The sequence below is a fragment of the Clytia hemisphaerica genome, unplaced genomic scaffold (assembly GCF_902728285.1).
Source record: "Clytia hemisphaerica strain Z4C2 unplaced genomic scaffold, Clytia hemisphaerica genome assembly, whole genome shotgun sequence".
Taxonomy (NCBI): domain Eukaryota; kingdom Metazoa; phylum Cnidaria; class Hydrozoa; order Leptothecata; family Clytiidae; genus Clytia; species Clytia hemisphaerica.
In genome coordinates this window covers 1,249,974-1,266,471 of record NW_027104591.1, presented here as the reverse complement: position 1 = coordinate 1,266,471, position 16,498 = coordinate 1,249,974, and the positions used below count along the sequence as shown (strand labels likewise).

At 34.5% G+C, this 16,498-nt stretch overlaps 1 protein-coding gene across 1 annotated transcript; it reads left to right on the top strand.

Moving 5' to 3' along the window:
• Positions 1–4,115: 4,115 nt before the first annotated feature.
• Positions 4,116–5,333, top strand: LOC136823691 (zinc finger MYM-type protein 3-like). The gene has a single exon (XM_067079857.1). It carries the CDS (start codon positions 4,221–4,223, stop codon positions 5,331–5,333), a length of 1,113 nt encoding a protein of 370 aa, XP_066935958.1. The 5' UTR covers positions 4,116–4,220.
• Positions 5,334–16,498: the final 11,165 nt, after the last annotated feature.

Here is a 16,498-nt window from a genome sequence, read left to right as displayed (position 1 = left end):
ATACATGTTACAAGTGCTGCGTACGGATTCTCAAGCTCGGTTATAATAAAACTATTACATGTTAGTAGCAGATCCGACTGACCAATGTTATGTAGCAGGTTGAAAAATGAGTTTCTGCTAGAAAGATGCAGCTTGTTTTCAAGTTAAATCTTCAAAATAAAACAAACTGTGTGGGTTTCTTTACTTCCAAACAATCTACCGATAGTTTTGGCACACTCCATAATAAAGGAAGATGGCTCTTTTTGTGGATCGGCGTTCTGGTTACCCCATATAAACACGATGTGACATGACATGAGAGTGAAGAGACATGATTTGTTGGTTTTTGTTTGATTTGTTTCTCATGGCAAATGGGATAGCAAATGACTTTTCATGTATTGCTTGGCTCTACATATGATACCTCTAACTTTGAACACCTCCAGAATGTTGAAAAAAGCATTTTACGAGATAAGTTTCGATTATAATTTTCATGGAAATTTTTAATCGACAGATTTGACTTGGCGTCAGTTTTGTTTATACTAAAAATTGAGTGCTGAAAAGTTGAAATTGACAAAACCAAACCCTTGCCTTTCCACTAAAACACATGCTCCAAAATAGTGTTTCATCGGTATCAAAAGAACAAAAAAGAGGAATATTTTAGTTCATTTTGCAATTTAATTTCGTTGGCATAAATTTCACGTGGCCAAAACCTAAGAACAAATTACGAACAATCTGAGCCTCAGATTTCAGATTTCTAAAAAAGTACTGATTTAAACTGATTTTAAACCTATTTTAAGTTGTTCTCAAGTAAAGAAAATCGTTAGAACATTCAAGCCTGAAAAATTCAAAAAATTAAGAACAGCCTAGCCTAACCCAAAGTTTACTGGTTCTTATAAAAGAGCGTGTAATTATTTAGGAAACGCTTGATTAAGTTTTTAGGATACATATGACTGTGGTTTTAGGAATGAAATTCTTTCAACCTCAGTGGCACAACTACCTGTCAACTTTGGCGCACTGCGTAATCAGAAAGTTTCAAATGACCTAACTCGTTGAGGTGATAGTAGGGCCATTATGTCGCGAAAAAGCTTCCCGTGTGCAGCAGCTTGTGCAAAGGGATTTTATGATTGAATATTGTTCCTTGAATGTAAAAGATCAAAATTTGAGAGGTGGGGCCGGGTATGACCACCCGTTGCCATGGAAACTGACGTCATTGGTTACTATGGCAACCAAAATAAAAAATCGTCAAAATTGAAAATTTTCTGTTTCATTCGAAAGAGCATGAAAAACTGATAAAGAAAAAGGTCACAACCTATATCTGAAAGTGAATATATCAGGAGATATTAAGGAAATAAGCCAAAATGACGTCATGAAAAGATAATGACGTCATTTTTTTGGAAAGAATACCTTCCAGTGAACATATAATATTATAACGAAAAAGTCTGAAAATCATTTTTAAGAAGTCTATTAACCAAAATTGATATTTTAAAATTTTACCGGTAATGTGCTGGCTGCTGCGCGTAACTTTCGACGTAGGCAAAAATTGAAAATCTCAAATTTGGCCAGTTGACTTTTTTTAACAAATTTTCAAACGTTTTCGTAATAATATTTTATGTTCATTGGAGGGTCTTCTTTCCAAAATACCAAAAATTTTCGAATTTTGGCAAATTTTTATTTTTCGATGACGTCATCGTTTCATGACGTCATTTTGCCTTATTTCCTTAATATCTCCTGATATATTCACTTTCAGATATAGGTTGTGACCTTTTTCTTTATCAGTTTTTCATGCACTTTCGAATGGATCAAAAAATTTTCAATTTTGACGACTTTTTATTTTGGTTTCCATAGTAACCAACGACGTCAGTTTCCATGGCAACGGGTGGTAACACCCGGCCCCACCTCTCAAATTTTGATCTTCAACATTCAAGGAACAACAATCAATCATAAAATCCCTTTGTACAAGCTGCTGCACATGGGAAGACATATAGTGGCCTCCACTATGAGATAAATTAGACCAAAGATACTATAAAAGCTAAAGCTGGATTGAGCGCCAGCTTGCTATTGAAGCGATTTCTATTGATTTCCCTTTGATTCGCGGGTCTTTGATGTTGCCGCGCTTTTCGATGTGTGGGACACTAGATTTGGGTCGGGCATGCCCGGTTTTTGAACTTTTTGAAAACGAAAGTGATCAAAATAATTGAATTCTAACCTAAAAACTGCAATTTTTTTATAAACAGAGGAGTATTGGCTTCTTAACTATCCATATACACCCCCGTGTCACAGACCCGCTGGGCACCCCCAACCGCTGAAAAAAAGTCCAAAATTTTGTCCCCGGGGAAAAAAGCGGGCTAAATTTGCCTCCGGGGAATCCCCAATGAAAACTTTTAATTTTTCTAGATCCCCACTAAATAGCTCTTCAAAATTTTTATTTCCCCGCCGGTCCCCACGGAAACTTGAAGACTTTGAGAAAACCCCGCTACCCGCCTATGCTAAAAAACATCAACATAATTTATACAAAACTTTAGTTTGAAAACTTATGTTAAAAAACTGCTAACTGCTATTCTATCTTTGATTAACTCTTAACTGATAATCTTTATCTTTAAGACTGACTGTTCATTGTCAAGCAACTTCATCCAACCAGCCAATTTTTTTTACATCTAATTTAGATTGTCTACCATATTTGTTTTGATTTTGAAATACCTTTAAATATATATTTTGCACGCTCGCAAGCTAAGCGAAACAAACTGACAGATTTCTTTACCTAAGTAGTACGCGCCCAGCTAGGCTAGAAAATCTCGATTTTTTGTTATGAACAGGCCTGTCTAGAATGTGAGACACGGGAAAAACTGTTTACAGCAGTTTACAGTGGTTTTAAACCTTTGTGCTCTTCATCAGTTCATGCAGTTTTATGGAGTTTTGATGATTAAAATGGGTTGAAAATAGACTTCTGTTGACCCTGAGAATACTTTAATGGATTTTTATCAGTGTCAGTTTGATGTTTTGCAAACTGTTGTGATTATGATGAAAAGGAAGACAGAGAGAAAACAAACTTGGAAAACTTTGAAAGAAGTTGAGTCCTGAGAGGGACCTGTTTGTCTGGATTTATTTCTACCTCAAGAAAAAAGAACAGCCATAAGACGAAATTTATACAAGGGAGAGAATGGATATTGTCATTGTAGATACTCAAAAACTATGGGAATGATTTGCTTTGAATCTTGCTGTGAGGAATTTTTGGAGGATTTTGTCCATCATGATACAGCATGACCCATGGCCTGCAAAATACAACAGCAGCAGAAGCATATGATAGGGCTTTCTAGTGACCAACAAAGACAAAATTGTTGAATTGATTGCATATGATACTGAACCTGTCAAATAGTTCCGATATCAAAGAGATTGTAAACAGACTTCTCAAGACCATGAATGTGATTTTTGTTATCAAAATTATGAATCGGTCAATGATATTGATAATTTGACGTGCTTCTTCCCAAACTCAGAGCTCAAACATCAAACGACATTTCTTGAACTAATTTGGAAATATGTTTTAAATTCATTTTTGATGGATTATATACTGTTCCGCTATCATCCTGACAAGCATATACACAAAGTAAAGAAACCCAAGCTATGATTTAAAATAAGTACCAAGAATTCATTTGCTTGACTGAGAAATGTTTTTCATTTTTTATGGAATTATTGTGAATTATTTTATGTTTTGGCTGGTGTCTCTTGGAATTTTAATGAAAGTGACATAAGGAGATATGAATGTAGAGGCATTATATTACTGTTTTTCTAGTTTTTACATTTTATTTCATATTTAATTATATGGTTGATTACATTTAGCTTAGATTTGTAAATGACGAGCGGGGCGATAAATCCGTAATAGCCCCGCTTTTTTGTAATCGCCCTGATGTAAACAAAAATTTCTATTGGTTGAAAAGTATCGTACGATATCTTTAGAGCATTTTGATTGGTTAACAAAATATCGTACGACTTTTTAAGCCAATCAAAATGAGAGTGTCAATTGAATGTTTTTTATAATTTCGAATGTTTTCGAATTTTTGAAAAAAATAGCGAGCAGAAAAGGAAAATAATTCAAAACACAGAAGAAAATGGAGGAGATAAGTGTTAGATTCCAACTTCTTTCTGAAGAAGAACTTTCAAAACTAGCTGAAGAATCAAAAAACAAAAACACTAAAAGGAGTACGAACACTTGGATCAATGTCTACAAAAGCTGGGCTGTTCAGAGAAATATGAAAGTCCAGTTGGAAGAGTACAGCCCTCCTGAATTGGATGCTGTATTATGCCAGTTCTACGGTGAAGTCAGAAAGAGAGATGGAGATGATTATGAACCAGACTCTTTACGTGTAATGCAGGCAGGACTTCATCGTTACCTTGTAGAAAACAACTATCCGAAGTCTATCATGGATGAGACTGTATTCAATAAAAGCATCAAAACTCTTGAAGGGAAAGCACGTTTGCTTAGACAAAATGGAATGGGGAAACGTCCAAATGCAAGTCAAGCTATTACGAGGGATGAGGAAGATGAACTTTGGCGTTCTGGAAAATTGGGAATATCGAACCCAGTTTCACTGCTGCATACAATATGGTTCCTTAACATTCAACACTTTGGTCAACGAGGCCAACAAGAGCATGCTTCATTGAATATCGAAAATTTCCAAACGAAAACTGACGAAGAAAGTGGATTAGTGTACATTGAGTATTTTGAGCCTCCCACAAAAACACGTCAACACGGTTTGCACCCGAATCCTCGAGTTACAAATCCAAAGATGTTTGAAATACCTGACAATGAAAGATGTCCTGTCAGGATATTTAATTTTTACGCTTCAAAGCACCCTTCAAATCTACAAAACACTGGTCGTTTTTATCTTTCACCGAAATCTGTTTATTCGAAAGACGTTGATGAACCTTGGTTTAAAAGCGTTGCTGTTGGCAAAAACAAGATTGCAACCTTTATGAAAGAGATTATTTCAGGTACAAACATCGAAAAAGGCAAGAAAATCACTAATCATAGTGGTCGAAAACTTTTTGTCAAAAAGATGAAAGCAGCCAACATTCCTGAAACCTCAATCATCAAGATAACTGGTCACAAAACAACTGAGGGGTTAAAGAGTTATGACCCTGGTGACCAAGGAGAAATGAAACGTATGTCGGATGCTATTGTTGCACGCCCTAAAAGTGCTTCTTCTCACCCCTCTTCATCTACAATAACTCGAAACCCAGAACAAGTGGGACACGTATTTACCAATTGCACTGTGACTTTTAATAACATAATTCAAAAAAACGAATCGAGTCGGAAGCGAAAACGTGTGATTTATAGTAGTGACTCTTCTCAATCGCAATAAAATGATAAAAGTCAGATTTTTTTGTTTAAAGTCATGAATATTTCTTGGGTTATTGATGTATGTTTATTTATAGCAATTACTGTTGTACGTTTTTTTGAATTTGAAATTTCTTGAGTTGTCAATTTTAATGATTTAAAGTCTAAAATGTTACAAAAAATTGTACTCTATTGCACTTTACGATTGAGTCTTCGGGCCTATTTGTTTCATCACTATTTTTGCTATATTTACTACAAGTGCACTCATTTCAATTTTTTCTGTTCAGAACTTTAGCACTTTTTGTAAATAAACTTGCAAACTCCTTATCAGCAAAAATAGTAAAAACCTCAACCTTTTGCAAGCAAAGCAAAGATTGCAATTTCTTCACAGTAAAAATTGCATCTAAAAGCAGACTTGATGATGTTTTCTTAGCCTGATTGCCGATTTTAAACCAATAAAATTAGAGAAGTGAAGAGCTGAAACTGTAGCTTGCTCCACGCACGGGTCTATATCTGAAATCAAAATAGCAGTTATTTTCATAATGGCGGGATAATGGCCACACAGCCGTGAATAAACAATTGATTGAAAGTTACTTTTTAGAATTTAAAGTACAACCAGGGATCATCAAGATGGCAGACAACAAAACTTGCAATATTTGCTATCATTTTCAAAGTTTTCATGGAATTTCATAGCACTTTTAGCAGATAGCATCTACAGCATTTATAGTAAGTGAAACAAATAGGCCCTTCTTCAATTCTTTTTTGACCATATAATTAACGCGGAATAACATGGTATTCTCGGGTGATTTTGGATTAATAACCCCTCGTTTCATTGAAAACATTTCAATGAACCTCGGGGTTATTAATCCCAAATCACCCTCCAAACCATGTTATTACTAGTACTAATTTTGTTGAAAAATCTCCATAAGCTTGATTAAAGCTTGATAATAGATTTTTATTTTTCAAAACAAATGAACAACTTTGACTCAAAAAAGCTTCAACATAACTTTTTTTTTCTCTCACAGAGGTTTTGATATAATAGATTATACACAAAATTTCTAACAATTTTCTTGTTCATCTCTTTTGTATAGTTTTATGGCTCTCTCCCTTTGTGAGACTTGTGATATTTTCATGTTTTTTAATAGAAAATGTGTATTATTATTATTATTATTGTTGAGATACCTATTTATTCAAAAAGTGAATGAATGGATTTTAAAAGAAATTGTGAGAACTTTTCTTTTTCTATCATAACTTTTTTAGCTATACGGTTTTTAATTTCATAAGCAACGCAGTGCTAAAGGGCTCAGGCCTCAAAATGGCCTAAAAGCAACTTAGCTTAGGAACTCTAGACCTGAGTATGAAAAAATTTTAAACTACTAGGAAACCCATTATTTTCCTTTTCCACTCTGAAAAGACCCTAAAATCTTGCTATCTTACGACCAAAAAACTGCTTTTTTTACTGTCAAAAATTTGAAATTTGAGAGCATATTTAGCCAATATTACGTCATGATACCACAGATACACCACTCTTTTTAAATCCTAAACCCCCCTGTAAACGTAATCAAATACAATCGAATCCGAAAAAAGTGGGGTAATATTAAAGTGAGAGTGGATTGCTCGATCTTGTACCATTGAGCTAGGCTGCTCATTAGGATCATGGTATACAAAATTTATGTCCGAGATCATGAGGACGTTGATCTCATCAAATATATATGGCAACTGTCCTAGGAAAAGTAGCCACTCCAATACAGCTTGTCTATTTCTTGTTATAGCTGTCATGTTAGCAAATAGTTGCTATTCTACCCGTTCAAGATGAAAGGTCTATGTTTGGAAATTTTGGCCAAATGAACTTAGGGAGGAAATGATATATAAGTAATTCAACTTAACGAGCCTCATTGACCCAATCAAGACTGGGTGGGAGGAAAGAAAAATGTTATTATGCATTATGCATATCCATATAATTACATAAAGATTGAAATAAAATTGCTTGCTTATCACACCTACTGTACTGTTTCAACGAACTTGGAAAAAAAAGAAAATTTCGAAATCCCCACTGAAATTTTTATTCTAATTCTGTGTCCCCACTGGTATTTTCTGTCTTTGAAAAATCCCCACTGGATTTCCAAAGAAAATTTTTTATCCCCGGTGAAATTTTAAAAGCCACCGGGTATCTGAGACAGGGGTGTCCATATGTTCTGTATTTTATCAAGATTTATCTCACAAACTTCCACAATAACAATTTTTTTGCCAAATTTAGGTTGAAAAGTATGGTCACTTTGAAGCAAAACTAAATAGTGTTGAAGGTTTCTGTGACATATAATGTACATATCTACGGAAAGCTAAAAGATTGAAAATTTCATTGGAGTATTAAAAAATTTCAAAATAATCCACAATTTTCCACAATAATTAATCATATTATACCCAAAATAACAAAATGTGAAACTCACAGTAAAACTCCCGAGCATTGCACGGACCGACGAGGTTTTTGTTTTCTGCCGAACACTTTTTAGCTAAACACTTTTCGAAGTTTAAAAGTTGTTTTTGTGGCTTTGAAGAAAAGTGAGTTAGTTGAATTGAATTGTAATGGAGAATACTATTTGTACAGATGGAATGTAAGAATATTCGAGAAAAATTTCCAAGGTATGCAGACTTTGTAGAAAGAAAATCAACACATACGAGTCCAACGTCAAGACATGTATGTGTTCAATTTAAAGAAAAGACAAGATTTTGATGCTGTTTTCCCATGATGTTTCAGATGATAATCCCCTTCAACACCCAACAAAATTGTGTCACAATTGCTCCGTCAAACTGAATAAAGTTGAATATGATGGCCAGTATTTGAGTTCTACGATATTGCAGAGTTTAAGCATGACGATAGTTGTACGTTATGTAGATTGCACCGACTAAAAGAACACAAGTTTCCACCACAATGAAACAATCCAAGATTTTTGACCTTGATACTTTAGTTGCAATTGCTAAAGAGAATGGTTTCATACTGCTGGAATTATTAAAATAGCAAAAATTGCTTTGTTGGACAAGGACAATGTTATAACACTTTTGTTTAACTGTAAAATATGATCTCTCTTGGATGTTAAAGGTTTATCAAAGAGACATAACGCAGGGATCGTTCTTTCAAAGTCTTCCAGTCATTTTAACAGCTAATAACATTGAAAGTGTGCTTCAAGATCTGAAAGAATCTAAAATTTGCATAGGAAATGATGATTTCCGTGAACTAATTGAATACAAGGTTGAAGGGTTTGAGTCTTTTTTACCGAATGGATATTTAGAGGACCAGCAACTAAATGTTATACTTATCATTCGAGCTTCAAGTTGTGAGGTTCTTCTTTCCAAAAGCCATGGACCAACTCGATGTTATTATTGTTCGAAGCATAGGAGAGCATTACTCAAAGTCAATCGAAAGCTTCCAAGCATTATATTTTATATTCTCTTTGTTTTAACTGGTGGTGGTGGGTGTTGTACAGTATTTATTGTTACATACAGATGACAGATAACTGATAAATTTTTTTATATACCTACATATATTTATATTAGATATATTTTAAATGCTACCATTTTCAAAATTTTCAAATCTGATTATTCATGCATTTCTGTATGAAATTGTCTTTTTTGCAGTTTGCTTTGACATTTCATGCATGGATCATGGATATTAAACTCTTATATTTTCAACTTAAGTAAATAGTTTCTGTATATTAGTTTTTTAGATATAAGAAAGTTTTGAAGAAAATAGGCATGTAATTTCATGTTTGAAATATACAGCTACAATTCAGCTTCAGAGATAATTTTATAAATAATTTTAGAAAAAAAAGAATTTCTGTTATTATTGAGTTCAGTCCGAGTCCGAACAAAGCTCGTCTTTTTTCGTTGTTTTTCTCTCGTAAACGTCAATCAAAAAAAAGAGAAAATAACGCACTCCCATTGGTCCATTCATAATAGAGCGCAAATCAATAGCTATTATTATGGCACCACACATCGAAAAATAGGGAAAAATTTTGTTCTCTCTCCAACATTTGTTTTTATATTCTCTTTGATTAGACTAACAAAGAAGCGACTGAATAAGACTATTGTTTCCTTCGTCTTCTTTGTAACTAATTGTAAATTACTTTCAATTTCCAAATCTTTTATTTGGGACGTCTTTTTACAAATAAATTTGGTTTTGTCAAATTCAACTTTTCCCACTCAATCTTTAGTATTTGGAAATATTATTTTCTATGCAAGAAGTTTATATTAAAGAAATTAAAGATGCCACTGGAAATTTTAGTTCATTTTCAGGCAATAAAAAAACTAAAATTAAAACTTACAATCGAAATTCAATTTCTAATTTTTTGACCAGAAATGTCGTCAAAAATTGATTGAAGGAAACATGCATGCATATTCAAAATTAGATTCTCCTCAAATTTAAGTTTTCTCAAATTTTTTCAGTTTCACTATTTAGGATTTAGGCCCTAAAAAGGTTCATTTTCAACATTTTAACCCGACTTTGAACCTTGAAACCTGTCATCAGGCAAATTCCATTTCTGGCAAAATTGAATTTGATGCTAATCCGCCAAATTAAATCCCTCTATTGGCTATCCACCAATTTAAATGCAGCCAAAATTTGTCCCTTTAATAAGGTGACTTATCTAAAAAGCTGGTCACAATTCTTTAGGACGTGGAAAATCATCAATCACTTCACCGATTTCTATCTGAAATTGTGAATAATGTTATACAAAAGATCGCGGATGAAGAACTTTTTAATGACACACGTTTGGGAAATGAAATTGTTATGCCTCCATGTACTTGGGTAATAGTTATTTAAACTTATTTTTCACAATTTCCATTTTACAAAACATTATAATTCTACACTATTTATTATTTGTTTGTTTTGCTATTGGAAAGATTTGGAGAAATTGTTGCTGTCAATGGGGGTCGTATGCTGTCCCTTGTAGATGAGTTAACCTCCATGTTCAATTCGTTGTTCATTCATGGAAAACGATCAAATGATTGTAATCAGTATGATTTCATGATGCTTATGGTGGTTCAAGGAGAAGAGAAACCAGTAAAATACTCATTACCTCCCCAATCAGTCAGTCCTTTACCCAAGGTGTTCCTCCTTTCAAAAATTTGATGTAAATCTCCTTAAAATGGGTGTCTCAATACAATTAAAATAGAAAATAAATACTAACAGAATTGTGAAAATAAGAACAAGTTAATAACATTTTAAAATGGCTGTATGGGCTCTAAAACACCAGATTTCTTAGGAAAATTGACCGAAAAACTCACGAATGGTGAAAAGTCGTTTTATCATCTTTATCACCGCCAACATTGAGCTGTTTGGTAGAAAAATCTTTTTTAACCATTCGAGATTTTGGGTAATTATTTTACCTTTGCAGACCTTAAAACACCCAGGAAAATAGAAAACAAATACTAACAGAATCGTGAAAATAAGAACAAGTTAATAACATTTTAAAATGGCTGTATGGGCTCTAAAACACCAGTTTTCTTAGGAAAATAGACCAAAATATTCACGAATGGTGAAAATAGAACAAATTTAGAATATCCCACGGCTTCAAAAATTTAAAACATTCAGGTAATTCAAAGTAAGTCAAGAAATCATTTCGCAAAAGAAAAAATGAAATTAACAAAAAGATTGATTCTTTTGATTTCAAGAAAAAGATGAAAATGATTGAAGATGGTGAAAAAACGTTAAAGCTTTCTTCCACAAAGTTGTAAAATTCTGTCTTAAGTCTTAAAATATTACAAGGAATCTTGTATCTTTGTATAATCCCGACTACTAATATTCATCAATATTTTAAGCCTCGTGATAGTAAATAATTCAACCTCACCACATAGTTAAAATTAACCTGGATACCCAAGCTGTAAACTACTTCACAGTCTGGTTTTTGATATTTTATTTTCTGGTTTACAGCCTAGAGCGATTTGCATTTTCCATATGAGAAAGCAGTCCGCTTGCTTGCGCTCACTTTCCTAAAGCCGTAAGGACCAATCTACACGGCGCGGAGCAATTCTGAAGCAAAAATAGGATAGTCCTCCACTTGCTAGTGAAGATAGAGCTTTCTGTTACATGAAAACATGAAAAAGAAGAAAACAGAGGCAAGTTCATTTTCCAAGAAAACATAGTCTGATGGTTGGTCATGACAATGCATGCAAACTTGTTCATGGACTCTGGTGTAATCTTTGGATATTTTAAATGGTTTTAGATCTTGTAAGGCTGCTTAAATTAAGTTCTGTTTTGCTGCCCTGGGTTGGCTAGGAAAGTTTTGGAAACATGGGTTTGCACTTTCATTCTCTAGGGAGACCAATCTCTATAATTTTAGAACTTTATATGTTGAGGTAAATATTGTTTTTTCTAAAATTTTGAGCTTGGATATCCAGGCTAAGTGGAAGTAGCCAGGTCTGCTCTGCTAAATAGGTTGTGTTTCTGAAGCTCAGCAAGATAGAAACTTTCCAGCATTATAAGAGTTTCTAACATTAAAAGACTAACTGCTTATATGTGTCTTGTAAATTAAGTTGCTTCGTTTTAACCTGCTTTTGTTGCGGAGATAACTCTTTTCCATTTTGTCTACTTCGATCGTAGAAATTTTAGCGTTTTAGCGAGTTTTCCCCATTTTCGCTAAAATAAATCTCGCTAAAATAAATCTCGTTAAAACACGTCGAATCGCCAGATCGCTAAAATTTATCCGCGCGAAATTTCTGGTTATATTGCCTTGATACATTTTTATCAATAGGAAGGGTTATAGTGCAAAGTAATGCTAGAAAACGAAAGCAATCAATAATGTAATACGAGTATTCGCTAAAATATATCCACGCAAAATTTTTTGAAATCGTGATTCGCTAGGAAAAATCCAAATAAACCAGCTGGGCTGGAAGGTCGCCTGAATAGAATAGCTTAGAGAGCTTAAAAGTTTGAAAAAAGACGAAAAGCTTAACAGTGTAACACGTGATTGGCGAATGTGCAAAATCGTTAAAAAGCAACGTGCTTTTGATTCGCGTTAATGTCAAAATGGCTGAAGTTGATTTTAAGTTAATGTTAGCAAAGATAAAATGAGATTGGAATCAACCTGAAAAATATTCTTCAGAAACAAATATGTAATATAATATTATTATTGTCATCCCTAAAATCGTAAAGGTTTTCAGAAAGTTATCATTTTTCAAAACTAACATTAGGGATATAGGTGAAAATAGCCTAAACTTGTTCTGAAGAGATTAAAAAACCGTTCGAGTTAAGGACATATTCAAGTTATAGGGTTCGAATTTGAAGAATTAATCATATCATGTTTAATTTATATCAATGAATGTTTCTTATTTGTACAATAAAAAATTGCTGCTAGAAAGTTTCAATAAATTATTATAGTAAATCTAATTAATACAGTTGAATTGAAGTAATCTTGAACAAAAGTAAAAAGTCTTGGAGGGAATTTAATATGGCTGCGAGCTTGAAAAATTAAATTTGACGGGAATTTATTTGCCTTAAAATAAATACATACAGGGAAGAAAACAATAATCTAAATTTGGCGGTGAAAGCCAGTAAAAGTTAAATTTGGATGGTTTTGGCCCAATCCACCAAATAAAATTCCTGCTAAATTTAATTTTCAAGTTAACAACCAAATTAAAAGGACCCTCCCGGCGCTCCAGAAACTTCCGGAGTTTTCCAGAGCAGCTATAAAAACATAATTTTTATCTCCGGAAAGTTCCGGAGCTCTTCCGGTGCTTTCGGAGCAAGTGATTCTTAACACAGCTTTGGAGTTCCGGTGCAGATCAATCGCCGCAATACGTGAAAAACGACAATTTTTGCTCTGGACGTTTCCGGAGCGCCGAGAGGGTCCTTAATTAAATTCCCTCTGAAAAAACTTTTTCGGCCATCCGCCAAATTAAATTCCCGCCAAAATTTCTTCTTTTAATGTAGGTGCAATGTCACTTTGTGTTATTAAAACTCCAGCATATATCTTGATAACTCCACGTTTCAATGGGTGCAAGGGGAACAACATAAGCAAAAGGGCCATTTCAGAGAAAGAATACGTAACGTCACTCTCGTTTTTGACTAGATGCCAGTAGTCCCCTACATAGAGACAGTTATTCAGCCGGGCATATACTCTAATAATTGCAGTTGACCACTATGGACAACATCTTGAAATGGCCCAAAAAGTGAGCCAGAAAAAAAAAGAAAAACTGGATGCCAAACAGCCGACAGTTGTATGTTTGTTCAAGAAATCTTAAGTCAATACTCGGAATGGTTACACAAAATTACTTGTCTTGGAACGGTGAATCATCAATCAAATCTTGCTTTAGCGTTTAAGTGATAAATGTTCTTTTGCTTCACTTCAAATCTGCTGATTGTATCTAAAGAAATTCATGGTATAACTTGATCTGGCAATTAATCCCGGGGGGGGGGTTTACTTAGGCAAAATGGGTGCCGGGTATGTGAGAGCCATAAGGGTACCTTTTCTCATTCCTCAAAAGTCTCTCAAAGGGGTACAAATTCAAAATATAGTCTCTGAAAGGGTCCCAAAATCACGAAAATAAAAAATTTCTTTCTCAAGGGGTCACGATTTCCAAATATCTTGACCAAAATTTGGTGAAAATGAAACCAAAATTTGGAAAAAATGGACCAAAATTTAGGAAAAAGTCTCTCAAAGGGTCGCAAAATCACCAAAACTTTGTCTCTCAAAGGGTCGATTCTCGATTTTCGGCTCGGACATACCCGTCACCTCGCAAACCTAGTACCCCGCGGGCAATTAATACATTGGTTTGGTTGCCATATGCAGTGAGTGATCTTGGTTGGGACATGCTATCAACTGTTATCATAGATTTCGAGTAATTGAAACAATAATAAACTTCTTCTTATCTAATCTTATTTTTCGTGTCAACACAAACACATCCACCTTTTCCAAACCAAATGTTTAACCTCAAAAGTGATTCTAGTGAAAGGAGGTTTGTTTTCAACAACATCACGAGTGTCTGTGGTAGTTTGAATGGAATAATATCAATAAAGAACCATAAATTTCAATTTTGAAGAATCATTATTGTAGTTGTAGATTTAAAATCTACAATTATCTGCTGTTTGCACTTGCCGTAGAAACTTTCGACAGCTTTCACGAGGCTTTTAATTATCTACGTTATTTAGATTTCATAAAACAAGTGCACTAACTACTACGGAGCTGAAATTAGAATCTATATACAGCAAATACTGTCTGATAAGTTTGCGTGGCGTAATATAACAATGATAAAACGGCTTATGCAAGAATTTACGCGGGAAATAATTTCCCGATTCACTGAACATTTAATTCCGAATCGGGCGACCAAACATTCACATTTTTGTCTTAAGGAGGAGAGACACCGAATTTAAAGGTCTCCTTTTCACTTGCGTGAGGCGACCAAAAAAGATTTTCTTGACTCGCTAATATACGCCAAAATAAGTCTCGCTAAAATTTCTACGATTAAAGTATATCTCATCATAATGTTTTGAAAAAGAAGTTATTCTAATAATAATAATGCTATACAAGTTTGCAGGCCACCGTGCGAGCACATGGGCCTCTATGAACCGCTCTTTGTTCGGTTTACAATTTTCTTAAGGTAGAGTTTTTTCCTAGGGCCCCCCCTGACTTTGAATTTGAAGTTTGCGTCCTTTATTCAAGTATTCATTTCTTGGGCTTTGATACACCAGTCTTTGATTGTCTTCCTTTCACTTTCCGTAAGATCTTCTGTCTCCCGGAAGGGTAATCTTATTGGAAATCCTCCATTGGTGATTGCATTTAACACTGTATTTTTGTCTTCTTCGTTTGCAAATCGGACTTTTATTGGTCGATAGCGTTTCTCATCTTTTCTTTCCTTCGAAAATTTTCCGATTCTTTGAGTTTCTTCGATTTTCATATTCCTTAAGCCTAGCATCATAGGTAAGACTTTTTCATTTAGATACTCTTCGTCGTAGATTTTGGTTGACTCCTCTGAATCTTCAGTGGATTCGTCAAGACCATGAAGAATTAGATTGCATGCTGTGGAATGAATCAGTCGTTCCTCCTGTTTTTCCGTTCGAAATGCATTTTCTATGTTCTTCTCGATTTGCCTCGACACCACTGCTGCGTAGCTTCGTGGTCTTACTTCTTCTTTCTTTTCAATTATGTTTTCCGTCTTCTTTTCGATTGTTGCCATTCTGGTCTAAAAACTATCCTTTATTTCGCTGATCATAATATTAACGTCTTTCGACTTTAATTGAGTGATTTCTACGTCCTTTTATCTCCTTTCGGAATCCTGAAACTGTTGATGTTTCACATGAATTGACCTGTTCCAATAGATCAGGAGTGATCACGACACAATTTTGACAAATAAAAGCTCTCGATTTGTATGCTAGACATAACTGGATTTGATAAACGGGGAGCTTTGAACAAATGTAGTGTACGATTCGATTGCACTTCTTACATTCAAGTGTGTCTTTGGATCTTCCTTGTAACACATTCAGACGGGCTGCAAAGGCCGTAAATTGATGCGGAATTCGGCTGTTTTCGTAGATTTTCCTGAATTTTCTCCGCCACATTTACACCTTTCAAGTGTGATGCCAGCAGAATCCCCATTTCTGTTTAAAGAAGTCACTCAAGTAAAATTGAAAGAGAGTGACTCGTCTTTGTAATTTGAAAAAAGCAGCAATTAATCTTAAAGAACGCAATGCTTTAGAGGACATTGCTTGCAGCACACGAAACATATCAAAGGACATCAAAAATGGTAGTACAAAATTAATGACTCTTCGAAAAGCCCTGAATGACACTTTGAAATCATGTAGAAATAAAGTTGCAGTGGCTAAATTGCTAGGCATAAAACGCAAGTCAGCTCTGCTCAAATCCAAGTAACGAAATTTGGTAGGTAGACAAAAACGCAGAGATTGTCTACCAAAAGACGTTGTTACCAAAGTACTTGCCTTTTTTCACAGTCCAGCAGTTTCATGTGAACGACCTGAAAATCGCTTCAAGGGACGGTTTTGGATGTTGCTAAGTCAATGTCAAGCTTATCGTCTTTTCTGCAAGGAAAACCCAACAACATCCATTAGTTTATCTGCATTTCAGCGATTACGACAGAAATATGTTTTAAAACACTCAAAGTTTTTTCACTTCACTTGCCAATGTGGAGATCCTCTTTGAATCCATCAACCGCTGCATCGCCAGAAGCAAATTTGCAGATCAT